This window comes from Platalea leucorodia, assembly GCF_965183815.1.
Source record: "Platalea leucorodia genome assembly, chromosome: 4".
NCBI classification, from domain to species: domain Eukaryota; kingdom Metazoa; phylum Chordata; class Aves; order Pelecaniformes; family Threskiornithidae; genus Platalea; species Platalea leucorodia.
The window spans coordinates 44,497,477-44,525,089 of record NC_138826.1 but is presented as its reverse complement, the minus strand read 5'-3'; the positions used below and the strand labels follow the sequence as shown (position 1 = coordinate 44,525,089).

The 27,613-nt window shown below is 42.5% G+C and overlaps 1 protein-coding gene across 1 annotated transcript; it reads left to right on the top strand.

The window, feature by feature from the left end:
• On the top strand, positions 1–27,320 carry LOC309589001 (ovostatin-like; the record flags this gene model as incomplete). The annotated part of the gene is made up of 35 exons (XM_082308836.1): positions 1–122; positions 646–829; positions 1,179–1,335; positions 2,820–2,872; positions 3,741–3,761; positions 4,690–4,858; positions 5,392–5,476; positions 6,283–6,394; positions 6,786–6,900; positions 7,118–7,227; positions 8,926–9,084; positions 9,450–9,677; positions 10,186–10,243; positions 10,760–10,905; positions 11,980–12,129; positions 12,724–12,894; positions 13,200–13,332; positions 14,339–14,435; positions 14,938–15,166; positions 16,490–16,613; positions 16,960–17,078; positions 17,560–17,611; positions 18,393–18,476; positions 19,391–19,567; positions 20,090–20,171; positions 20,650–20,806; positions 21,223–21,297; positions 22,732–22,897; positions 23,169–23,389; positions 23,988–24,203; positions 24,619–24,743; positions 25,122–25,212; positions 25,795–25,863; positions 26,796–26,901; positions 27,259–27,320. The coding sequence occupies 35 exons, from the start codon at positions 1–3 to the stop codon at positions 27,318–27,320; spliced, it is 4,425 nt and encodes a 1,474-aa protein (XP_082164962.1).
• Between the last annotated feature and the right edge of the window lie 293 nt (positions 27,321–27,613).

The following is a 27,613-nucleotide window of genomic DNA, read 5'->3' as shown; positions in this document are numbered from 1 at the left end:
ATGAATTGTTTCTTGGGAAGAGAGCTTATCTCTTTCTTCTGTCTCCCAGTGACAAAAATGTGGCTGAAGTTTCTTTTGGCTATTCTTCTCCTGCATGTAACAGCTGCAAAGGAACCTGAGCCGTAAGAACTACTGTATTATTGCTAATAGTATTCACGATAAGGCTTTAAAGACAGTGCTAATTAGTGCCACTACTTTTACTTTAAATATTAAATACTGCTATGACTCATCTTTTCTATCTGGAGAACTAAGTTAAACTGGACTGTGGATGGCAAGTGAATGGCTCTCATTTAATACAGAGCAGATCTTCTGCCTATTGCAGAACTTCCATAGAAGTTGACCTGTGTGTTCAGAAAAGACAGTAGCAGCAACAGCAGTGTGCTTTGCTAAAGCAGGTGGGTCCAGGACTCAGATAAAGGGCAAAAGTGCAAGAGTTGGGGGTGCTAGCAGAGCTATGTGGGGAACCCAGGGCTGGGCTAGTTGGGAGCTGCGGGGCAGGAGTGAGGGGCACTGGCAGAGTGTCCTATGTTTAATGTAAACTAATCGGCAGGTACTGAATAATAACAATACTTTGTTTTGTCCTGTTGAAGCTGTTTCTCCTTTCTCTGTGATGTGATCACTTTGGTGTTTGTTTGGATCTCATAGGCAGTATGTCCTGATGGTGCCTGCTGTCCTCCAAACTGACTCTCCAGGTCAGGTGTGCCTGCAGTTCCTTAACCTCAACGAGACAATATCTGTCAGAGTCATCCTAGAACATGGTGCTGTTAACACCACTATTTTTGAGAAAACCATGACAGCAAGCAATGGTCTACAGTGCTTCAACTTCACGGTAAATTAATTTTCATTTATGTCCCAGTGGAAAAGAAATGTAAGGAGGGACAAGAAAATGAGAGCAGAAAGCTCTAAACAGGAAAGGAACAAGCAATGGAAGAAATAAGACTTGTTGAAGGAAAAAAGAAGCAGAGGAGAGATACATAGTAACAGACAAATAGGCATTTTTAATAGACATAAGAAATAAGAAAGGTCCAAGAAAGGTGATGGAAGGTGATGAAGGTGATGGAAGTGAGACAGGTGTCTCTTTGTAGAAGCCCAGGCCACCAGGTATAGCTGTTCAACAGGTTCTGGAGAAAATGACTTCCAGACTGGCAACCTCCCCTTGTTTTTCTGTTTCCTCACAGATTCCTTCTGTCAGTTCTGCCCCACTGGCTTTCATTTCCTTCTCTGCCAAGGGCACCACAATCAGCCTAGAAGAGCGGCGGTCGGTGATGATCTGGAACACGGAGAGCATTGTCTTTGTGCAGACAGACAAGCCCATCTACAAACCAGGACAGAGTGGTGAATATCTATTTAGTTTAGTTTAGTATGTCCCTTAAGAAGCAATTTCTTCAGATAGAATTTCTCTGCCAGGTGCTTTTCAGACTGAGCTACAGTCTAGGCAGTTTCTTCAGATTTTCTATTAAAACCATTACAAGTATTTGCTGTGGAGCTCCGAGAGTCATCTTCAGGATGGCAGGAGACTGTCATTCCGTGGTCTCTATTATTTTCTTTGTCCCCTCCTCCCAGCTGAAAGAAAAGGGGAGCTTTTACTGCTGCTGTTTCATTACCGGTGACAGGCCAAGATAGTGGAAAGAGGTGATTAGATCACTACTTACGTGCCTGGCATGAAACAATGCTCCCACAGTCTTCTGTCTGTGATGCTGGTCACCATCAAAGACAGTCTAAAGACCAAGAGTCAATCCATTAGTTTAAAATTAATTGTAAGTTTTTAAAGACAAAATCATCCTATTTACCCTCTGGGTTCTGATGGTTTTGGACTTTATATTTTCATGTTGTTGTTTTTCCTACACTTATGCTATTCCCCTATCTGTACTTCTCATCTGGCTATCAAACAGAGCTCCATGTATGCAAAGAACCACTTAACCAGATCTATTCCTTAATTCACTTCTAGGCATTAAGGCTTCTAGCACACAGCCAGAACACTGTAGGAAACACTACAAGAATACTTCTTTCCAGAGGTCAGCCAAATAACATAGCAGTTAGACTGGATCAGCTGTACTTTAATTAGGGCTGAGTTCTATCTACATATATACATAGCATGAAGGAAAGCTTACCAATCAGAATTTGGTGCCACTAAGGTGTCCCACAAACATGGCTTGATTATTTGTCAGATTGCTTGATTTTGAGGTGGGGAAGCAGTAGACTAAATTAAATGATGTAAAGGTAATGCTTTGTAAGGACATTTTTGAAACATTTTTATATTTTTCCTTGTACAGTAATTCATCGTTCTCCTTTCAGTTTTTCTCTTGTAAAGAAAAAAGAAAGTAAGGCAAAAACATGTATAAGATGAGAACAAACTGAACTAACAAGAATTACACTGCATTAGGAAAAACTGGAACTTCACTTAGTTTCATTATTATTTGTAACTTTCACATCTTCAAAGCAACAAACCCTGCTTCAGGGATGGGGAAATGAAGAGGAACAAAATTGCCTACCTCATGCAGACAGCCACTGAAAGAGTTATGGTTGTCACTTGAGACTGCCTGAACTGCATAGCAGTTCTTATTAATCCGGTCATCCCCTTTCTCTGAGGTTAAGCAAACTTTCATGAAAGAGTGTGAGAACACACTGCTGGGGAAAAGTCCCCTCAGCAAAGTCTGTGTAGGATTCTTTTACCTTCAGATGCATTTTATTACCTGCATCCTGTGCAAGTGGGACTCTTAGAAGACCCAGTGAAACTGGGAGTACTAATGAATGCAAAACATCATGCTCAGCCAAATAAACTACAGTTAATGTTAACACCCTGTTCCTTGTCTTTCCAGTGATGTTTCGTGTTGTTGCCCTGGATTTCAATTTTAAACCTGTTCAGGAGGTGGTGAGTGACCAGTAATATTCCCCTGTATTTAAAATTGCTGGGAGACAACCTCTTCTCAGATTTTAAATAAACAGTTATTGTGGATAAAGTGAGATATTGCAGAGACTAAATGCCAAAGAATTAACATGATTTCCTAACCACATGCTATAACCCACCCTTATGTTAGAGTCACAAGGAAGAGCGCAAGTGTGTAGCAGGTTGGATTCCTGACACACTACCTCCTGCTATTGCTGGGAAAGAGGCTCACAAAACCCTTCACTTTGTTGCTGCAGACATTATTTTAGCTCTGACCAGACAGGCCACTGTTCAGTCTCCCACTATCACTGTTCAGCAATTGTTGCTTGCAAGAACTGGCAAGTCATCCACCTAGTACTTTACTCGTTTTAGAAAGGGGGAAATGAAATTGTTTATCTCATCAGAGGCACCCTTTTCATTACCAGCAAGCTGTCTTCATGCTCACAGTATATAAGCCAAGATATAGAAGGGTCCTTACTGGCCTCCTGTCATGTGGTTGTAATGCAGAAGACAGCACAGTGTTATCGAAAGAGCTGGTGCTAATAAGCAGAGTGAGGATATAAGAAGCCCAAACATGGTTTACATGCATCTCTATAACTTACACAGCTTCTCTGAGATTAGTGCAAATCCAGTATGATCAGAAACTGCCCCAACATCCTCATTTCATCTCTTCCCTTTATGTAATCTTCTTCTTGAAGTAAAAGTGCTATTAAACTGATCAAAATAAGAGATTAGGATCTCTGACTGTTATTATACTGATTATTGGTTAAACATTTCTCACAGTCCCGGGGAAAATTAATTTGTGTTTGTTCAGCCACCTAATCTCTTCCCACTTTGTATTTTCCTCTTTCAGTACCCCCTGATTGCAATTCAGGTAAGAGATTTTTTCTCTTTTTACTGTTTTATGCATATAAAAATGAAAACTAGGGCACATGTGCTTACATCAGTTTGTATGTGTCCACACACAGCCAAATTCTGCTCCTGAGTACAGTGGCAGAAATTAACAGAAACTTCATAAAATCCCAGGATGCTGTTCAAGCTTTACTACCATGGAAAGCATACTTATATTCATCCCAGTAGTCAAAAGTTGTACAAATATAGGCTGTGGACACAATTACTAGCCACGTTAGCAATTCCATGGCATTTTGTGGTGGTTTTTAAAATAGCAATCACAGTTCATGTCTAGACAGCATTCTTGCAAGTTTTTGTGTTATACAAAACAAAGTCAGGTGACTTTATTTTGTTTGCAGTGAAACATCCATATTTGGAGTGTGTTTTTCTGCAGTCAGTGCTTTAAACAGTTCAAGGAAATGGTGTGAATGAGTTTTCTTTAGTCTTTAGTTTTAGACACCTCAGGGAATACAGAAGAAATGCTTTCTTCCTTCTTCCAGCAGCTGAAAAAAGCTGGGCTTGCTAAAGATCAAGATTTGTGTGGGATAAGCTTGGCTGAAGGGGAAGCACGAAAAGAAGGTTTTTTCTTTCTCTCTTGTCTTGACACAAAACTAGAGCAACATATACTAAAGAGCAGGGAAGAGCAGTACGGTGCAGCTTCCCCTGATGATTGAGACTAACGCCTAGGCTGACAGAGGATGCCTAAATCTGAGATCAACGGATGAGAATCTAGCAACATTAATAATCAGGGTACTAAGGCATAATTTATCTCAATGCACATGCATTAAGCAACTTCCCCAATGAGTTAAAGTAACTTGCCCTATTTTCTTCTTTGTTTCTGGTTTTGCGTGCTAGTAGCAAAAGATTTCCAAGGTAAACAAACTGTGGTTCCATATCCCTTTTTTCTTCAGGATCCACAGGGCAACAGGATCTTTCAGTGGCAAAATGTGACATCAGAGATGAACATTATCCAGATTGAATTCCTGCTAACTGAAGAGCCTATCCTGGGGAATTACAAAATTATCGTAGCAAAGAAGTCAGGAGATAAAACAAATCACTCATTCCTTGTGGAGGAATATGGTAAATGCCACCTGTTGTTTTTATTCAGAGTAGAAAACGTTATTAGAGATGAGCCCCTATCAATCAACCATTTTGATTGCTAAAACTTCAAACAGCTTCCCAGCAAATGCAACTTCAATTAGTTGCCATTAAGAACTGAAGAGGGAAAAAAAAGAACAGTAAAAAGCCAAAGAAGATAAATTAACCATTTTGCATAGATTCAGCCAGGAAAATAATCTGCGTAATAAATCAATAAGTTGATTGCAAATTTCACTGTGACAAACTAACCTTCTCCCAGCCATGTCCATGAACTTTCTTGGCCAAAGCTCTGCAAGATATCTAGGTATCACAGGATTCACCTCAGAAGTCCTGACTTCTCTTCAAAGCTTTGTAGAAGTACTTAAATGAGCCTTCACAGGTCAGGCCACTTCTCGACCATTTTGGCACCCCAGTTCTGAGATCCCATTCCATCTGTGACATTTTCATCTCAGGAGGGCCTGCCACTTGATAATGTGCCAGTATTCGGTTTTTTTCCTTTTTATTCTTTGTCCTAGTGTTGCCAAAATTTGATGTCACAGTCACTGCACCAGAAAGCCTTACAGTCCTGGATTCAGAGTTCACAGTGGAAGTCTGTGGAGTGTAAGTATGAGGTGCAGAGTGGTTAGGAAATATGCTGAAGAGTAAGAACTTCCCAAGGACTGGGGAAAGAGACAGGGCTTAGAGAAGAGACCAAAATTAATAGGGCCTCAGAAGAGGTTGGTCAGGGTTGACTTGGTGGTTGGAGCTTTCATTTACTTGTGTGCTCATCTCATTTTATTGTGTGAGTATTGTCTTCCAGCTGTTGTCTGGTGGCTTGAATAAATCTTTTGAGAGGTACCCTGCTAAAGTAGGATGTATCCACTCCCAATAACCCACTTCAGAGGGAGATCTTCATACAGCAGAGCACCGTTAAATTCTAGCAGGGGTCTTTAGGGTTCCAGCTGCCTTTAACTCCCCCTTCAAGCTTAGTCCTTCAGAAGGACCTTGCTTACTCTACTACCAAGATCTCGTAATTTAGAATCCAGGGTTGAAATCCTGTTTCCCTTGCAGATATGAGGAGATTTGCTTTGATTTCAGTGAGTCTAGAACTCCAGTCTAAGCTGAAGAGTGGAAACAACAGTCATAATTTGGTCGGTAGCCATGTCTATCCATCATGCTTATAAGAGATATTTATTTTTATGTTTAAGGTGTGGTTTTAGTTCATGGGTTTAGGAGTGAAATAGAACTCATTAATATTTCAAGTTCTGAGTCGTATTATCTTTTTGTAACAGTAAGGAAAAAGCTTGTGAAACTATTCCATTCTCTGGCTTCCCCGCTCACTGCTTGTCATGGGTCTATTCCTGCATATGTTAGCTTAAGTCAATTTTTCAAGTATCAGCTCATGGACCTATTTCCTCTTCCCCTAGGTACACCTATGGCCAGCCTGTTGAAGGGAAAGTCCAGCTCAGCGTGTGCAGGGATTTTGATTCTTATGGGAGGTGCAAGAAAAACCCAGTTTGTCAATCATTTACCAAAGATGTATGATGATACATAATTATTATTCCTCTTTGTGCTTGTCCTGTGTTCTTGCTTCTCTCCCTTTGCTCATCACACTCTTCTTTCTCTCCTTGATGCTTCACTTCACTCTACTCCTCTGTTTGCTTAGATCACTAGCTAGGAACTCAGGGCACCTCATTTCTTTTCTTAGTTTCCTACAGGCTTGAAAAAGGACTGACATGTTCCTTCTTCATGACTCAGTTTCCCATCTGAAAAGTGTAGACCGTGATGTCTCCATCAGTCCTGTATAAATCATGTTAAAAGTAGTGGGAAAAGACTTCACTCACTAAAGAAGGGTCCCATATATTGCCAGCATCCTTTGAAAGGTGTGATCCTTGGTAACAGGATTTGATTTGTATTCTTCCCTTTCCAGCTGGAGACAGAGGGCTGTCTCTCCCAGGTTTTCAGCTCCGACATCTTTGAGCTAAATCGCATTGGTTACATGAGGAATCTTGACGTGAAAGCCATTGTCACAGAGAAAGGAACAGGTAATCCCTTCCAGACAGGCAGAAACAGCAACAGTGGTGTGGTCAAAAAAGAGAGTAGGAGATATTCAGCCTCTACCTGCTGAGTACAAGGATGTCTTCCTGAAGAAGAAGATCCATTTTTATAAGCACAGTGACCATCTCCAGGCAAACGCTAACTCTGATGAAGCTATATGCAAGACAATGTATATCTTCTCTTGACTCTGGGCATGTCTTACAGGCCTGCAACTTACAGCTACTCAGTCTATTTCCATAACTCGGGTGATGAGCAGTATACAGTTTGAGAACATGGATCGCCACTACAGAAGAGGAATTCCTTACTTTGGACAGGTAAGCAAGGCCATAGAGAGCTTGTATTGAAGATGACTGATGGGCAATCACATGACAATAGTGATGGCAATATTTGGGGGACTGTTTGGGGCAGGGGGTGTTCTCCCCAAGCTTCTTTCTTTACATACAGTGCCCTACTGGTAATTCTGAATACTGAATAGTATCAGTTTATTCTGAGTTTGATTCTGCCAGAAATACTCTGAATTAAAACAATCCATTAACTAGCATTTTTCTAACTTGCATTTTACGCTTCATATAAATCACTGCCTCTGCCTTCAGAATTGACCATCATATGCCAGCCAGAGACGAATAAAAACACTGGGGGATGAGGGAAGAAAGAGTGAAAAGAATTTAAGAAAAAAATCAGGGAAATAACAGAAGTTTCTGTCTTGAAAAGCTTTTTCATTATTTTTTGTTTCATGACAAATCCCACATAACTCTGTCAGTGGTTTAAAGGGTAGGGATAAATCTCTCTTTCCTTCAGTTCAGCTCTTCTCAGTGAGGAAAGGATAAGGGGACATCTTACTTGTAGCACTGAAAGGAGAGAAGAGATTATCTTTCAAGGATTTTTTTCCCCTCTGGAAGATGTCTATATAACTTTCTCCCTTGGTCCCCACTCCTGCTCTGTTCTTCAGACTGCTGTGCACCTTTCCACCCCTTACTGGAGAATGGGGGTCAACAGGCTCCCTGGGGTAATGTGCCACAGTGAATTCCTCAAACACACACATTCTCACACACACTAGAGGTTAAACATGCTGAAAGACATGTGGTAGGAGGCTAGGATGTCACATCTCAGAGACAAAGCTGCTGTTGATGGCTTCGGGCAGCTTCTTCATTTTTGTGCAAAAAAACCCCAAAAACCTTGAGGGTGATATCAGGGGAACTATTGTCTGGAAGCCACTGACCCCAGTCCCTGTCCTGGTGCCATCACATGTCATTCACGGTCCTTCCCTGCACTGTGAAACATCTGTTGCGGCCATATGTTGTGGCCATATGTTGCATTCAGTTCCACTGAAGTCAACATCCACCTGAATACTTTATTCTTTATTGTTATTTTTGTTTCAGAGGTCATTTGTCTCCATGCTGTTTCTGGACAGTGAGGATAGTCAGTCTCTTAAGCTTGTATTTAATATATTATTACTTCTGATGTCTTTTTCTGAAAAAAAAAAAAAAAAATCAAAATAAATGCTCAGTTCTAGCAACCTAGAATTTACCTAATGGTGTCTGTTATTTTTTATTTGTTTGTTTAACACATAAACAGCAGAGACAGTGGGGACAGAATCAGAAAAGTGTTCAAAACAATGATCTGGAGAAAAGGCCTTCAGACACTGAAAGTAGCAGCAGCAGACTCTCAAGGCTAAAAAAGGAAGAATTTGAGGAAAGGAAGTATATCTTTAAACTGGAAATGTGTAGTCAGAAGGGACTGGCCAGGAAAGAGATGAGACATAAGAAGTTCTTGCTCCATAAAAGGACGTTATCAATGATGCAGCAGATGCTGAGGAAGCTCCTGCTCCAAACCTCGTAAGATAGCTGAGATAGCTGCCAGAAAGTTAAGAGAGACATTTCAGTTCTTAAGTATTCCTTTGAAGGGAAAAGAAAAAGCAATTCTGCTTGTGTAGAGAGCAAAGGAGGGCAAAACATTAGCATCTACGTGCAGAAAGATGACATGCTGAACACATCTTGCATTCTCTTCTACAGATCAAGCTGGTAGACAAAGACAACTCTCCTATTTCCAATGAGGTTATTCAGCTATTTATCAACAACAAGAACACAGACAACTTCACCACTGATGATAATGGTGTTGCAGAGTTTAGCATTGACACATCTGAAATGTTTGATCCTGAGATCAGTCTGAAAGTGAGTACAAGACAAGGCTGAATAGAGACAGAGAGATGGCTGCTCTCAAACTGAACTCTGATAAAGATGGGATGAGGTTTGAATTCTGGTAATAAAAATATGCTTTCTCCGGCTTATTTCATGTTCTAGAGCTCTCAAAAATTGCTATAAAAGAACTGAGGAAAACGCCTGAGTTGTTTCAATACAATGGCTTGCTGCAAGACTGCAAGACCATTGTGCTGCTTTTTCCTTACCAGTTTGGCTTTAGATGCAATTCTTAAATATATGCATTGTGTCAACTAATCATTCTGATGTCAGTATGTGATAATGATTTCCCTAGTGACATGTTTGTTTTCCTTTTCTTCCTCACTCCCTGTCTTGATCAGGCAACTTACAAAACCAGTGACCAGTGCCACTCTGAAGGTTGGATAGAGCCTTCCTACCCGGATGCATCTCTCTCCATCCAGCGCTTCTACTCCTGGACTAGCAGTTTTGTGAGGATTGAGCCTTTGTGGAAAGATCTGAGCTGTGGGCAGAAGAGGATGATCACTGTGCACTATGTCTTGAACACAGAAGGATACAAAAGCATCAACACCATGACTTTCTACTATGTAGTGAGTGTGGGGTTGTTGCATGGTTTGCTGAAGGGGCTTGACCGGGCAGCTATCTGGCAGTCCATCCACAGTAAATATGGCAGTGAGTGGTCTTCCAGCTTTTGGATTACCAGCCAGCACAATGGCCAACAACCCAAAGACAGAAACAGCACTGAGGTGGCTTGGCAAAACTACCTTCTCAGGAAAAAGCACCCTCATTTCTGGCCATGTTACTCTATTTCATAGTAAGGAACCACCTTCATAATGTCTCAGGTCAGGGTACTTGTCCCTTCCCTCCAAGAAACTCTTTATGGTATTCTCTGCCTCCCCCTTCCCTTCCTTCTGCTTCCTGGCCAGTGACAAGGGCCCCAGCAGCAGCAGCAGCAGTGCCCTAAGGCTGATGTTTAAGCATCTGAAGCCATCTCAATGTACATGCCTTGATTGTCCTGTTGATGTACATTGAACTTGAATGCCGCTTTCTCTCTCCAACTTCTACCGACCCATAAATGTATTGCTCTTCTCTGCACAGGGCATGGCAAAAGGCAAGATCGTCCTTACAGGGGAAATTAAAGTTAATATCCAAGCTGGTAAGTTAAGTTGCCAATCCATGTTTCTGTGTTAAAAAGAAAAAAAAAAAAAAAGAGGGATGATTTGAACTGAGGACCAAGGCAAGACTTCCTGGATGTATACAGCAGCTATTGGGAAGGCTGTATCTCTCTCCATCCATGCATGTGTGCATGATACTAGCACTACCACTAAGATCACTATAAAGTCAGATTTAGTCCAGCAACTAGTTCATTTGATATAAGTCAAGAAGTAGTGTCCTGTAAAGATCTTCCCAAAGGATAATGTAGGGAATGCAGAGTATCTAGCTTAGCGGGCTATCTGAATCTGGCCACATGTTCAAACCCACAATAAATCTGAGAGCATCTGGATCTAAACCCAGGCATGTCACCTCCTGGCAAATCCAGAATTTTTCAGTTTATCATCTAAGTACAGATTGCTCCACTGACTGGTACAGCTATACGCCAGTTGAAGATGGCTACTGCTACAGCATAACTTTACGCTTCTCTCCTTACTGGTCCCTTTCTCTGTTCTAACAGACCAAAATGGCACTTTCACCATCCCACTTGTGGTCAATGAGAAAATGGCTCCAGCCCTTCGGTTGCTGGTATATACCTTACACCCTGCCAAGGAACTGGTGGCAGATAGTGTCCGATTTCCAGTTGAGAAGTGTTTCAAAAACAAGGTGAGAGGCACTAAGATACAGCAAGTCTTACCTGCTGTCAGATAAATATAAATTCTTTGTGCATACATTCACAACAGATTTCCAGTTTTATTTCTTGTTTCCATCCACTTTCAGCATTAGTCTCTTCATTCTCCTTTTTTCTCTTTTTCCTTACATCTCTCCTCTACCACCACCTCCTGGCATTATCGTCAAAAGGTAAATCCTCTTTTAACATTAAAAACTACTTTTCAGGAAGCCCACACTACCCCCAGATGGTTCCTGCCTCTCTTGCACCTTATTAGTGTCTTATTTAGTTTAGACTGTGAACAAACTTTAGTCTTATCTCACTTCACTATTTAATCCAATTTTTTGCACTTTTTTGTTGAAAAATGCTATTTGAGTATACCAGAACTAAATACATATAGAAGAGAAAGCAAAAATAACAATCTGGGGTTTAAGTTTTCCTTCCATGTTTTTTCCACTGAAACATTTTGATTTGTGATTTTGAAATCAGATTTCACCTTTAAGATTTTTCTAATCTTCAGTTCTTCTGATTTTTCAAAGTTTCAGCTAAAAACTGTGAACATTAGAAGACAAAACAAATAAGGTTAAGTGAAACGTATCCATTTACCTGATGTGGTCTTCACCTCCTACTTTTTCCCTCTTCTCTAACACAAGTGTGAAATAGATTTTGCTCTGAATACATTCAAAACAGAATCTGTTCTATATTTCCTAAGGTGAGCCATGCAAAAATGTGATTTGCTTACTGTAGTGCTTATTACATGCAGTCTGCGTTATAGTAAGATTTGATTTGATAAGAGCAGCAACAGAATCACACTTTATTTGAAATCACTTGAGGTAGGCTTCATTTAAGCTATCACAGGAGTCTAAATGTGCTTACTGCCTAAGCCCCCATTATAGCAGAGGCCTGGACAACAGAGGTAGGGGAGACCAGACATCCTTCTCCAGGCAGACTATCTGTGTTTTAGCAGAAGAGTCTTCTACTTTCCTTCTTGCCCTCCATTCACACACACATCCAGAGCAGCCCTGAGCAGTAGGGATTAGCCATACCAACATCTGTTTGATAAATTTCAGGTCCAGTTGCAATTCTCTGAAAAGCAGATGCCCTCAGCTTCCAATGTCAGTTTAGTCATTGAAGCTGCTGCCAACTCCTTCTGTGCTGTGTGGGCAGTGGATCAGAGCGTGCTGCTCCTGAAGTCCGAGACGGAGCTGTCTGCAGAAACGGTAAGCTGCCCAAGCAAACTCATTGTCTCCTTCCACTGCAGCACTGCTTCCTCCTCCTCCTCCTCCTCCTCCGTTACAGTGTCTCTCCACTTGAGACTGTTAGACTGCGTTAGACTTCTACTGCTTTTTACATGTGCTGGTCATAAACCATCTATAGTACACAACAATACACAACTTTTGTTTCTTAACAGTTGGAAATCCTCTTTCATGTGGGATTTGGTTTAACCAGGGACTGGTCTCTGGCAGCATGACCCTCTGGCCTGTCAGCCACTCCTCCCAGTTTTGTGTCATCAGCAAACTTGCTGAGGGTACACTCTGCCCCATCATCCAGATAATTAATGAAGATGTTGAACAGGATTGGACCGGTATTGACCCCTGGGGTACACCACTAGTTACTGGCCTCCAACTAGACTTTGTGCCACTGATAACCACCCTCTGGGTCCAGCCGTTCAGCCAGTTTTCAATCCAGGAAACAGAGAATTATTTCAAACAAACAGGCAAACATCTCAGCTCTGGCAATTTGCAGCACATGACAGTGTAATCAGAATTGATCTTTATACACACACAGGTTTCGTGTTTCCTTCCCCCTCACAGATATACAGCCTGCATCCCCTGCAAGACTTGCAAGGCTACATCTTCGATGGGCTCAATCTAGAAGATGACCCCCAAGACCCCTGTGTCTCATCTGACAACATCTTTCACAAAGGCTTGTATTACACACCTGTAATGTCTGGATTAGGCCCAGATGTGTATCAGTTCCTCAGGGTAAATGACCTGTATGTTACTTCAATCTGTTGAAGTGAGTTTCCACTTATGTAGCTTTAGATATTTCTGATGATGCTGTTTGTTAGTAAAACTCATAAACAATAAACCCTCCTCATGGACATCTATTCTCAATTGACTCTGCTGCCTGCTGTGATTTTCCAGCATGCACAAAGCTCCCACAAGTCTCTGCATACATGTCTCTGGGCTTCTCTGTGGTGGAAAGGCAGTAATGGGAAAGAGGGAGGAATGGAATAGACCTCAACTACAGTGTGGTTATCGCTAACACCAAAATGTGTTTTTTACAGGATATGGGCATGAAATTTTTTACTAACTCAAAGGTTCGGCAACCAGTTGTGTGTACTAGTGAGACTGTAAGACCTCCACCATATTTCTTGAATGCAGGATTCATGGCTTCTACACACCATGTCAAATCATCAGGTAATATAGGGGACAAGAGAGAGATTTTATTTTTCTCCTTAAATGAAGTGGTATTCATGTGACATGGACAGTACTCATGAATCACATCATTGGTATTGATATTGGATATTGGTCTGGCACAGAATGAGATGGGTTAGGATAATGGCCAATGCCCAAAAATCCTTTTAGGCCTACATTTCTGATTCATGTCCAGTTTCATGCTGGGAAGTGTTGTCAATTGGTAGAGTGTCACACAAAATTAACACTGTTGACACTGATTCCCTTCTAACCAGAGCTTGTTTGAAAAGACAGTGTGACAGTGTGGACAGCAAACAGATCTAAGAGCCAAGCGACTTGAGTTCTAGCCCTAGGTCTCATGCTCATATCTGGAGACAAAAGCACTTCAAGTAATGTTTTCTTTCTCTGTGATATTAGGTTATACCTAACTCAGAGATATATTAGTGACATCAATTAATATTTGTGCAGCATTACCGATATACTCAGTTAGAAAGAAATGAATCATAGAATCGTTAAGGTTGGAAAAGACCTTTAAGATCAACGAGTCCAACCGTTAACCTAGCACTGCCAAGTCCGCCACTAAACCATCTCCTCAAACACCACATCTACACATCTTTTAAATACCTCCAGGGATGGGGACTCAACCACTTCCCTGGGCAGCCTGTTCCAGGGCCTGCCTATCCTTTCGGTGAAGAAGTTTTTCCTAATATTCAACCTAAACTTCCCCTGGCGCAGCTTGAGCTTGTTTCCTCTTGTCCTATTGCTTGTTACTAGGGAGAAGAGACCGACCCCCACCTGGCTACAGCCTCCTTTCAGGGAGTTGTAGAGAGCAATAAGGTCTCCCCTCAGCCTCCTCTTCTCCAGGCTAAACAACCCCAGCTCCCTCAGCTGCTCAATGAGCAAACACTAATCATTGTTCATACTGGCCCATGCATATTAAAACCTGTCCTTTCTGGGAGTCTTCATTATATGCACCAGGTTTGACTAAATTCCCATTATCTCTTACCAGCTGAAGTTGCTAGAGAGGAACGTGGGAAGAGACTCATCCTTGAGACTATTCGGGAATTCTTCCCTGAAACTTGGATTTGGGATATAGTGCTAATTAAGTGAGTACTGCTTCTTCCCTCTCTTTACCTTGCTTTTAAGAGTTACTCAATATGTCCCCTGATGTCCTGCAAGGTGGCAATTCCTTGCCACCTCTTTTTACCTTTTGGCCTGGAAGTCCTAGCTTTTCCAATCATCACCTGACCACCTGCCCTCCTCTTTTCCATGACAAAATTACCCTGTCCCCAAAGACATCTATTCTCACAACGTGTGTACCATGAGTTGTATTCCCTCCCTAAGAAGAAGGACACCTCTATTTAAAATATGGGTCTGCAAAACGAGAATTCTGAGTTTTCTTTCCAAACTCAGGGAAATGATGGGCAGAAGAACTTTCAAATGGACTTTTCTCAGAAGATTTAGGTGATAAGTTCTGGGGGACTTGGATGTGGGATTCTGCAGACAGAATATGGGTAGTGCTGATTTTCAAAACCTGTTGCCTCTACTGAGAAGCAAGGTATATGAAACTTACCCTTTCTAAACTCATCCTTTATCCATTCTCATCAGCTCTACTGGAAAAGCCAGCATCTCATACACCATCCCTGACACCATCACTGAATGGAAGGCCAGTGCCTTCTGTGTGGAAGAGTTGGTTGGATTTGGTATGTCTGTGCCTGCCACCCTGACAGTCTTCCAGCCTTTCTTTGTGGACTTGACCTTGCCATACTCTATCATCCGAGGAGAAGATTTCCTGCTTAGAGGCAATGTCTTCAACTACCTTGACCACTGCATTAAGGTGTGTACTTCTGCCCACACTTACCCCATCGCCAAAGAAGCTGCAACCTTTGTAGTCTGGAAAAAAAAAAAAAGCAACAAAATGATTGGTATAGGTGACTGGATCTGTCCCTGCTCTGGATTGATGTACTGCTCATTCTATCTGATGACAGATTATCCTGACTGCATTTGTCCTCCTAAGCCACTACAAAGCAGAGGGACATCTGTGTAAACTGTGACTAGGATGGGTGCATAAGCAACTGTCTCTAGAGATCCATAGGGGAAGGAAACAAGTGCTTTGCAGAGTATCATTCACCATCCACAGTCATGCAAGCCATCGATGGTTTTAGTGGGGTCTTTTCTTTAGGGATATATGTGAAACTGTGAAGAAGTGAAGGGCTTGTGCTTGCCAAACAGACAAAAGTAGGAAGAGCAAGAAGTGGAGAGCAGATAAACCCTTCTTCTCTGGGGCAAAAGTTCCCAGAAGTACCAAAATAGGGAGCACAAAAGTCCAGTACTTGCCCTACAGAGTATCTGTCCAGTTAGAGGCTCTATTGCTCCCAGAAACTGGGGAACTGTACTCCCAATATTCAGTACTTCCCAGGCAAAATGCCTCTAGACCACAGGTGCACTGGACCTCTGCATGGAGGGAGCTTACACAGGGTTTAAAGGATACTTGAAGAAAGAAAAATAGGGATCTTCTGTCTGGCTTCTTGTTTCTTATGTTGTATCTAGGAATCCTGAAAAAAGAAGCAGGTGTAGAGTCTAGATTTCTTCTGCCTGATTTGAATGCTGAATAGCAGTTCTCCAGTCTCACAAGGAGATCACCACCAAAGAAGGGAAAATCAAGATACAATTTAGGAATGTTTTTTTTCCAAATTCTGTTAATAGTTTGACGTAACAAAACAATAAGGCCTAGGGTTTTAAACATCCTAGAAAAAAAGATCTCCATTATTGAGGCTTTCATCTCTTAACCTTGTTTTTCAAGTATTCCTACAACAACAGAAGAACAAACACTAATCAGTGGTTTCCTTTACAAGTTAGTTCAAAGCCATTAGCACCAGGTCAACTGAACATAACTCAATATCCTGATCAGGAATCAGATGTATGCATAGGATGTTTAACATCTCAACAGAGAGTGTCATGAGAAGCAAAAGTTAAGGTTACTGTTAAGGTTACATCTGATGGATGATTCATCTAACACCACTATCCCAGGCCTTAAATCTGCTCTACACTGTTAACACTGGACATAAACAGAGACTATCTCACTCCCCTCTAACAATAAAGCACCACTTGGCTATGGTACAAAATCTTCATCCCATCACACTCCCCTCTCTGTTCTCAGATTAATATTTCGCTGTCAGACTCCCTTGATTATCAGGCCAAACTCATCTCCTCAGAGGATGATGGATGTGTATGTGCCAAAAAAAGACAGACCTATGTCTGGAATATTTTCCCCAAAGAAATTGGTAAGTGCCTTTGAATCTACCTGTTTTTCTGTCCTGAGATTGATACTAATCAATTTATACCTCACCTGAAAAACCTAATCTTCTTCTAGCCTGGAGAACTTGGTCTACCACTGATATTTCCAGCTGTCTGGGCTAAAGAGCTCCTGCATAATTGCAGCGTGTTTATCATTCCCATTTTCAGAGATCAGTTCTCTTCCCGTATGTCTCACCTAGAGTGACTGACCATTCATTACGTTGCACTACTTAATATCTGTAGATGTTCATTATCAGATGAAATTTCTTACCTTTGCCATCATTCTGCATGACAGAGGTCCATTTTTTATATATTTTTCTACTACTATTTAAGGTAATATAGTATTCAGCATTACTGCAGAGACCAAGGATGATGGAGCCTGTGGAGATAAAGCACCTAGGAACATCAGTATTGACTACAGGGACACCCAGATCAGAACACTGTTGGTTGAGGTACTGCTGACAGCTCTTACTGTTTGCCCTGTAATCCCTTCCACGAGGAAAGAAAAACACAGCAGAAGTACCAAAAGCAAGTAAAAGTTTTTCAGGTTCCCTAAAGAACGCCTGGTTTGGCTCCACCGTCATCTGGCTGGGACAGGGTCTGGCTGTTCAATCTAAGACCAAGACCACTCCCATCTGATGAGTGGTCTTGGTCTTAGATGGAACAGATTGATCCTTCCATGAGGATCAGTGGGTGTTGGTAAGTGCACATCTCCCTCACGCAGAGGAGAATCTGGAAATGAGGGACTCCATCTGATGGGAACTGCCTTTTAGTAGCAGCCACATGAAGTACGAACCTGTAAACTGTTGCTTCAATCCAGCTGTCTTATGATGCAGGAGAATGGGGCAGGAGGTGGCTCTTCTGTCACTGCATTCCTTCTGCATGCTTTGTTCTCATCCACTGCATGTGTCTTTTCTTCCCATCGCCATTCAGCCTGAAGGCATCAGAAGGGAAAAGACCCAAAACTCCCTAGTCTGTACAGAAGGTAAGGGTCTTATATACTGCTGTCCTGAGAGGAACTGAAAGGAATGTTGGAGTTTGCACTCTTTCCTGAAGTGCTTGTTGATGCTGTCCCTCCCCTTTTCCTCAGAGATGCCCAAATGGCAGCTAGTGTGAGTGCTTACAGTTCAATTCCCTGCTACACACTTCTCGTGTGATCTGGTGCACATCATTTAGGCAGTGTCTGTGCTGCAGTCAAAAGTGGTCAGATGCTGAAGGAAGGCTCCTATGGAGCTATCAAAGGGAGATGACCTTTTTGTGCAAAATCTATTCTGCATTTCATGCGCTCATGTTTGACTTCTGTCCTCTATTCCAAGGATAACTGTAGCTTGCAGCTTTCCACTTCTGGTGGGAATGGGAGAGGGAATGTAATGTTCCACACCATCTCAGTCCTAACTGCAAACAGTTCCAAAGTTTCCTGGAAGCTCTGCCTAAAAGAGGCACAAAAGCAGCCCTGACTCTCACAAACCATCTTTTCCCAGTGTCTCACTGAAGAAATCCCCAGGGTTCACAGACACTACAGGCTGGGAGCACCAGCCTTACTCTGTTCAACTGATTTCTGTTGAACAATGACAGTTACTGCACCATTTGACAATTTTGGTTTTGCTGTGCCCTCTTCTTTCTTGGTGTTCTTGGAGACAGCTGTGAGTTTCTGTCTATTGCTCTCTCTGGTGTGCAATTTTGCACTGTGCAATTTCCACCAGGAGCATTTCACTGCTATGATCCTATACAAATGACCACAACACACTTAATATTTTTCTCCACAGATGATGAGGTTATTCAAGATGTTGCTCTAGATCTACCTAAAAATTTGGTGGAAGGATCAGCCAGAGCTTCCTTTTCTGTTGTTGGTAAATATAATATTAATAAAACATAAAAAGAAAGAAAATGTAAATATATAAAATGAAAGTTTTGTCACAATTCAAGATGTGAGTTTCCAGTCTTTGTGCAGGAAACTTTTAAGCAAAGACACTGATTCTCATCTTGTCCAGCAATGCTCTTTGCTGCATCAGAGAAATGAAGTTTCTAAATATTGGTTACATCCTTCTTCGCTTTTCTGTTTAAATTTATTGCATTTTAATGTTTTGCTCTGAAGTAGGACAGTTCTGAGTTATGACCTCAGACAGACTCATGCCAGTAAGACTTTTTTCCACTCACTCACCTTCCACACTAGTGGAATCTTTTCAGTCTTTCCCTGGAAAGGACCTGGACTCAGTTACATGACTACTAGTCAGAAAATCTTTGCTTTGTAATGTTGGTGATTTCAGCTCATTCCAGAAATCCCTTGCTGGGTCTGCGCTCTCTTTCCTAAAACAGCAATTTAGAAGTGGTCTATGATACATCTGCATAACCAGTGTCCCTTTTCAGCATTAGTTGTTAATTCTGCAATACACGGTTCACTGCAACATCTCTGGACTGTTCCCCTTCCCTCCTCTGGAAACAGAAGTTTCCTAGAAGTTCTGCTTTTCATTTCTAATAAGAAGCATCTGCTTGAAGTGGCACTAAAATAGGTAGTGTTTCTGGTGCGGGCAATTTAAACTAAGTAAGGAGAGGCAGGGAAGGGATTTCTTTGTTGACTGCAAAGCAGAACAGAACAAATCACTCAGTCAGCACTGAGCGCTTCGTGCTTGTTGGAAATCTCTGGTACAAGACAGGCTTGCAACCCCAGCTAGGCTTTCCCTGATTCTGCCTACTGAATGGAAATTACTGTTTATTTTGGTGGTCATAAATTGTGCTAATCCCACTGGCATCTCCTCTTCCCCAGGCGACATCATGGGCACTGCCATGCAGAACTTGCAACAGCTCCTCCAGATGCCGTTCGGCTGTGGGGAGCAGAACATGGTCCTGTTTGCCCCCAACATCTACGTCCTGGACTATCTGAACAAGACAGGGCAGCTGAGTGAGGAGGTCAAAGCCAAGGCCATTGGCTACTTAGTGAGCGGTGAGAGTTTTGTTCTTCCCTTAAAATTTATGCTGATATTCCCATTGAGGCCCAGTAAGAAGAAGCATCAGCATGGCTATCCTAGCAGTACGGCACTGCTGCTGTAGCGCAGCTCAGTGACCCAAGGGACTGCCCCGATCAAGACGTTTGCTGTCTTTGCTTTGTATTTTTCTTTCCTTATCCTATTTTGCTGAGACTCATCTGTCATGTTTCCTTTGAGGTTCTGGCTTTCAGTTCCTTTCGCTCTTCTACCCAGGCACAGCATGTATCCTAATCCTGTTAGCTTAGTTCGACCACGGAGCTGATACAGCTCTGCCTGTTGTGTGACTCGGTGTTTCCACAGGACAAATTGTTCCATGCTTCTGTCTAAGCTCCCTCAGGGATCCCCCACTGCTTTGTAGATATATATTGTTTTTCCATGCTTTTCCACTGTAGTTTCAGATAGATACATCTGATTGATAGTAAACAGAACAGGGTTTGTTTTTTAAATTAGGGAACACTTCCTCTTCCATGTTTTTGCAGGCTACCAGAAGCAGCTGTCATACAAACATCCTGATGGGTCCTACAGCATCTTTGGCACCAGGGATAGAGAAGGCAACACCTGGTGAGTGACTGGGAGCAGAAATGGCTCAGAGATTAATTTGCATTGAATTCACATGATGCACGTAAAAGGCATCTTTACTAGTCAAATCAGATGTACAGAGCTGGCTAGGACTGGGACTCTGTAAGTACTTAGAAAAATGGTTCTCCACCCCCTGCCAGGTGGAGTGCGCAGAGAGAAGGCGATCCCTAAAGACCCAGCTGACTTTCTGATTCCCACTCCTGCTGTCTCCCATGAAACCCAATGCACTGCAGTGCTCTGTAGCCAGGATCAGCCGCAGAGTGTGCTGGACACCCCTCCTGTGTCCCATCTAGCTACTATTCCTTTAATTACCCTTTCCTGGAGGACCACATGAAGGCAAAGCAAACCACCAACATGTTGGCAGTAATTCTTCATCCTTATGCCTAGAGTGAATGGAAGGGCTGACTTATTCTGTTCCTACTTCTAAGGCTCATCTCACAACTTCATCTTTCCCTTGCAGGCTTACTGCCTTTGTGTACAAATCATTTGCACAAGCTAGTCATTTCATCTATATTGATGACAATGTCCAGGCTCAAACCTTGATGTGGCTGGCAAGCAAACAGAAGCCAGATGGCTGCTTCCGAAGTGTTGGGACACTCTTCAACAATGCCTTGAAGGTGGTAGAGAATTACTTCTTGGTCAAATTTACACTCTTATCATTAAGACCATGCTATCCCATTACTGTCAAAACCTATACTTTACTCCAAATGCCTGTCCTCTGCCAAGGGCTAACTCTCCACACCATACAAAGACTATTTTCAGCTCAGTCAGCTTCCCCACACTGTATTTTACATCTTATGAGCACCTGAGATAGGGTTACAGGACTGTAAGCTTGAGGGAGTGATGTTTTTTGAGGTGATAGCAGCGGACTTCTCTTGAATTAGGAGCCATCCCTACTATGTGTATGCTCTCCTTCCTTGTGGACTGCCTCCAAAGCTGGCCACAATTTCCCAGCTGGGATATGGCAATTCATATTCAAAGGCTTCTTACTCATGCCATTCACTGAAAATTCCTCTCTCCATGTCCTTTTCAGGGAGCAGTAGATGACGAGTTGTCGCTTTCTGCCTACATCACCATTGCCGTGCTAGAAGCTGGGCACTCCGGCTCGGTAAGGAGACCTTCCACTGCTGGTATTCAGCTGAAATTGGTCCCCAGTTGTTGACCTGGCTCCAGCATCTGCTACAAATTGTCTAGGTAGTAAGGAGAGAGAGAGAAAGAGGGAGAGAGAGCTCCCAGGGAATATGACTCTGTTCTGTATCTGCACTAATTGCTGTGATAGAGAAGTTCCCCATAGAAACAAAGAATCATAGAATAGTTTGAGTTGGAAGTGATCTTTAAAGGTCATCTAGTCCAGCCCCTCCCTGCAGTGAGCAGGGACATCTTCAACTTGATCAGGTTGCTCAGAGCCTCGTCCAACCTGACCTTGAATGTTTCCAGGGTTGGGGCAGCTACCACCCCTCTGGGCAACCTGTGCCAGTGTTTCACCACCCTCATTGTAAAAAATTTCTTCCTTATATCTAGTCTGAATCTACCCTCTTTTAGTTTAAAACCATTACCACTTGTCTTATCACAACAGGCCCTGCTAAAACGTTTGTCCCCATCTTTCTTATAGGCCCCTTTAAGTACTGAAAGGGTGCAATAAGGTCTCCCCAGAGCCTTCTCTTCTCTACCTCTTAAACAGTGTTCAAGTATAAATTGTACAGACCTCAGTGGGATTAGATCTTCTGTTTGAGACACCCAAGACATTTAGTGACACCTTTTAGTTTCCAGTAAAAAAACTTGAAAGGTAGTAACCCACACACTATGGCTTATCTTCAAGCATGACTCAGTCAAGAAAGTAAGTTATTGCAGGTAAATCCATAAAGTCTACAAATGGAACTAAAAGCTATATTGGAGAAAAAAAAAAAAAAAAAGGTCCATCAGAGTGAAAAGCCAATCTGTCCTTTTTAAAAAGTGGGTAGTACAAAGGAGACTACAGCAGAGATGTTAGGTTTCAATATATGTTTCTCTGCCTCCAATTTGTCATACCCTTTCTGAGAACCTTCCTGATTAGTGCATTAGCAAGGACACAGAGTCAAACTGTGAACATTTTTTACTTGGTGTAAACCTAGTACAGCTCCACAGAATTAAACCAAAATTACACCAGAGTCACTGAAGAGAGAGACTACTAGGTTGGATTTGTTCAAGATAACAGACTCTTGACTATAGGAGAGCAGAGTGAATTATTATCATGGAGGTAAGCAGAAGGAATTAGCTGTGAAAGAAACAGAACAGTCTTCTGTTTATACACCAACATCTTCAAGAACACACTGAAAAGCTACATGATTTGTCTGATGTTTCCTCTGAAACCCCTCTTCAAAGTATTCTGTATCCCTCTCCTGAAGTCACTATAGAAACTGAAGTCCCATTCTCATTGCTGTGATAGCGACAGAATGAAGAAAAGGTTTAAAGAACATAAATGTTTGGCCAGATGAAGACTACTGTCCTGAATTAGACCCATATGTTTTGGTTTTTTTGTTTTGTTTTGGTTTTTTTCTTAAAGTACCCTGTAGTCCGAAATGCCTTTTTTTGTCTGGAGACTGCATCTGAGAAGAATATCAGTGACATTCACACTCAGGCACTCATGGCCTATGCTTTCTGCTTAGCTGGCAAGGCAGAAAAATGTGAATCGTTCCTTAGAGAGTTACAGAAATCTGCAAAGGAAGTTGGTGAGTTTCAGCCATTCGGGGAATTTGGGAAGTGGGAAGAGGGAACAGATCTTACCGATGGTACATGGTCTAACCTTGACAATATTGAGAGTATAGACACATGAACCAACCTCCACAGATAAGCTGTAGAGTTAATGTACAGCACATCTGTTGCTCTGTAGAGAGTACTTGTGAGAAAAAGGCCAGGACACAGTATGTCTCTGAGGCAGCATACAGCAGTGACACCCGTAATCCATTCTGGTTGCTCCTCACCCTCTCTTTGTTTATTCAGATGGCTCACAGCACTGGGAGCAGGAGGAGAGGTCTCCATCAGAAAAATCTGCCTCCTTCCTTGACCATGCCCCATCAGCTGAAGTTGAGATCACCAGTTACATGCTGTTGGCATTGCTCTACAAACCCAACCGGAATCAAGAGGATCTCACAAAGGCCTCAGGGATTGTGCAGTGGATCATCAGGCAGCAGAATCCCTATGGAGGTTTCTCTTCCACCCAGGTGCCAAAACTCCCTTCCACTCCCCAGCAAGTCCTAGGAATTGGGGCACTGGTTCAGGGTGCCAGTGGGGCATTGACTACCTAGTCTTATTTCTCTCTTGTATTTGCTGTCTCAAACACACAGAGACCAAGCCTTTCTCTTAGAGAGACCAAAATACTTTTTTTTCCCCTTTTCTTCTTAACGCTAGAAAGGTTAAAGCCATACAAGAGTAATTTGATGAGCAACAAATACAGATATTTGTGTCGGGGATGAGCCTAGAAAACACCAAGTTCCAGCTGTTGTATGACCAAGAAGTTCTCTGTAGTTCCCTAGAAAACACATGCTTCATCACTATGAAAAAGTTTAGAAGTGTGCTCTAGTGCTCAGATTTTTTGTTCTGAAACCTTCATATGAGTAGAGAGATTCCTTCTACCATAAAACATACATGTCAGAATGAAATGGTTCCTTATATATGGGAACCCTGGAATTATATGCAAATTCAGGGTTTCTTTACCCAGGATGAAGTGACTGTGCTTCGTATTGAAACCATGACTTTGACCTCCTCTGCATCAGTCAGGCTGTGTAGCTAATTATTTTTTATTATTTTCTTTTCCTTCAGGACACAGTCATTGCTCTTCAAGCCCTCGCTGCTTATGGTGAGGCCACCTACAATTCTGTTACACAAAATGTAGTCAAGATCACTTCCAAAAAGCCTTTTGAGAAGATATTTATTGTCAACAACCAGAACAGGCTCCTGCTACAACAGACTCCCCTTCTTGAGGTCCCTGGGAAATACAGCCTAACAGTGAATGGCAGTGGATGCGTACTTATGCAAGTAAGTGTCTGCTCTCCTCTTCGTTGTGTCTCACATTCTGCATACAATACAGTCATGTTTTTGGTGATTCTCCGTCCGACTTCTCTTTACTTTTCCTAATTATTTGATTTCCCTAAACTGTTTAGACACTCTTTTCCCCATCCCACATTCTGACTCCTGTGGAGTCACAGCATGGGAAAAAAGAGTCCTTTCTGATCAGCAACTGGTTTGTCTCTGGGAGGTGACTCTGGGTACAAGCACCTTCGTTGTTAAAGAGCAGAAGTCTGATGTGTCCGTCATTGATGTAAGTAAGGATCTTCCACATAAAACCAAGAGCAACATTGCCAGGAAACTTCGCTAAGTCTGACACTTGTTTTTTGGAATGCAAAGAAAAACCCTTGGCATGCTTGAACAAAAGGGTGTTTTCCTCTTCCAGACAGCACTGAGATACAGCATTCACCTTCCAGAGGGGGCCTTTGGATTTTCACTCTCAGTACAGACATCAAATGCTTCCTGCCCACTGGATCGACCAGCAGAATTTGATATTGTCCTCATAAGCAGGTAACGTGCCATCAACAAACCAGCTGCACAGATGACAAGACACACAGAGAAGAGTGCTGTGCGTATTCAGTTCTGCTTTTAAAGTCAAGAACCGTGAGCTAATGAATGTGTTGATATTGGCCCGTAACACACAATATCCCAAAAGACCTTGTGATACACCCAGTAACTGATGGTGTTAGCACATAGTTGACCCATTCACACTAGGGGCCTCCCCAGTATCTGCCATCTGAGCCAGTCAGCAAGCGCACGTAATTCACTGCAGTCTCCCTGCACCGTAATTCACTGCAGTCTCCCTGCACCGTATGAGGCCAGGAGCGGAGAGCTGAGGTTTGCTTCCCCAGGCACGGTCCAGATTGACGGGGGTCTCTGTTGTTTCAGTTACACAGGGAAGCGCAGCAGCTCCAACATGGTCATTATTGATGTGAAGATGCTCTCTGGCTTTGTTCCTGTTAAGTCTTCCCTGGATAAGGTAAACTATAGGAGCAAGATTAAATAAGTCGCCCCAGGGACAGAGGAGAAGACCAGTCATGATGAAAACAGAGGCTTGGTTAAGAATCATTCACCCACAATGCATGGCGTTTACATAGCTGCACCATCTTCATTACTGGGTGGAGGGAATGCCCTACCGGGAGCTACAAGCACACAGACCTTCCCACATTAAAAGCTAGGAAGGGTTCCAGCTAGAGCCTGACCAGCTGGCAGCTGCAACTGGGAGCTGGCACTGCCCAGGCAGGGAAAGGGCGGGAAATCTGCCAGACTAGTTCTGAAACCTATACAACACTGGAGGCAGGCAGTATTTCCCAAATGAACTGCAGTGCCTCTCATGCACTTGAGAAGTGCTCATACCCCCCACTAAGTCAATTGGCAGTTTTTGCTCACTCCCCTCCATCTATTCAGCAACATTTGGGCTCTAAAAATCAGCTGCTGGCCCTTGATACCTGGCTAGGAACAGAATGAATCCCACAGCCATGCAGTGGTGGGGTCCGAGGTAGCACTTTCTTTTTAAGGGTTTATGAATATATCAGTTTACCTTCATTTCCTTGTTTTAAAGCTCATTGATGGCCACACAGTGATGCAAGTAGAAAACAAGAAAAACCATGTTCTCCTTTATCTGGAAAATGTAAGTTCTGATCACTGTCTATTTGATTTGCAAAAAAGGTGAAAACAGCATGTAATAGGTGCACCTACAGAGTGGATACACTCTATAAAGTGCATTTATTATGTTTCCTTCCCCATCAGTTTTCCCCTGTAATCACTAAGCTGCTTACTCCTCAAACTGCATGTAACATGCCAACCTCACGAATAGCTTCAAACTGATGCCTGCCCTGCTAGCAACGAAATAAGTTAATCAAAAAAAGCATATAGAAACTAATCAAAATTCTATCTCCTTTCAGTCAATAGCAGATAAACACCAGAAAAGAGGTTCCCTTCTGTGTATGTCCCTTTGATAGGCTTCTCGTAAACCTCAGTCCTTCCAACAGGACATGAAACACTGCTCTCATCTCCTCTGGAAAGATATCCATTCCTTCTCTTACACTAGTTCATTCCCAAATCCAACCTGTAATCTAATCTCCGGATCAGAATTTACATAGTAAAAGTACATTTGCTTGGGGCCCTGCAGAACTAACAACAGAAGCCAATATCCCTGTGATGTACCTTGATTCCCAGTTTCTTGGTGGCACACAATGTTCATGTCTGAAATGAGAGGGGCTGGAATGCCAGACATTATTGTCCTGACCGTTGGAAGATCCTGGGGATCTAAGCTCAGTCCTTTGGGACACTTTTTGCCACTCTGGCAACAGGATACTTAATAACTACAGAATCAGGTAATACAAGCAGGATACAAAACCTACAGTTCTTCACTTCAGTTTCACTTTGGACCAAACATATTTCAGATCCCAGTTTGGCAGGCAGATAATGGATGTCCCACATCTGTATGTGCGGCATCAGTGGGATTTGGAATATATAATAGATCAGCTCCTCCCTTGGTCTGCTCCAGATGGTGTTATACAAATAAAAAGATTTATGTGATCCCTGTCCCTCCATTCCCAGATTTCACAGAAGAAAAGGAAAGAAATCACTTTCTCAGTGGAGCAGGACTTTGTAGTGACGCATCCCAAGCCAGCTCCTGTGCAGATCTATGATTACTATGAAACAGGTCGGTCTTTGATTTTAACCAGTAATAAGTTTGAGGGGGGGACAGACATTGCAGAAACACTGCATGCATTAAGGGAGGCCCAGAACCAGCCCTCCTGGAACCAATACTTCTCTGAACTCTATCAATCAGGATCTCAATCTAGTGCCAGGGGAGAGATTCATTTCACTTTAGTGAACTTGGTGTCATGCCCAAGGTGACAAGTGGGCATGACTGAAAAGTTACGAAAATGCATGTGACAGAACAATGGAGATTTCAAGGATCTCCAGCTTAAGTGTGCGTAGGGTATATCCACTGCCAGGGAAAGGCACAGGAAGTGGTCTCCAGGCTAACGGGAACGTTTCTTTCCTTCTTTTCCAGAGGAGTATGCTGTTGCTCAGTATGTGTCACCTTGCAAAGAAGCTGTTGCCGAAATGGACTAATGATTAGAAAAGGTAAGCAAAGCCAGGAAAAAAAAAAACCAAGCAAGTGAGAAGGTGAAATATAAAGCAGCATGAGCAGAGGGATTGGTGGGGTGAGTAGAGCAATAACTATTCTTACAGAAATGGAGTCTTCAGTCTCCACCAGACTTCTTAGGGAGCAGCCAGAGACAGTGGCCACATCCCGACCCATGGCACATGCTCAGTCGACTCTTAAGTGCAGACCACTTTGTTGTTCATGGGAAGAGCTCAGCCTCTAGGATTGAAAGACAAAGTACAGAATAATGGAGAGACTA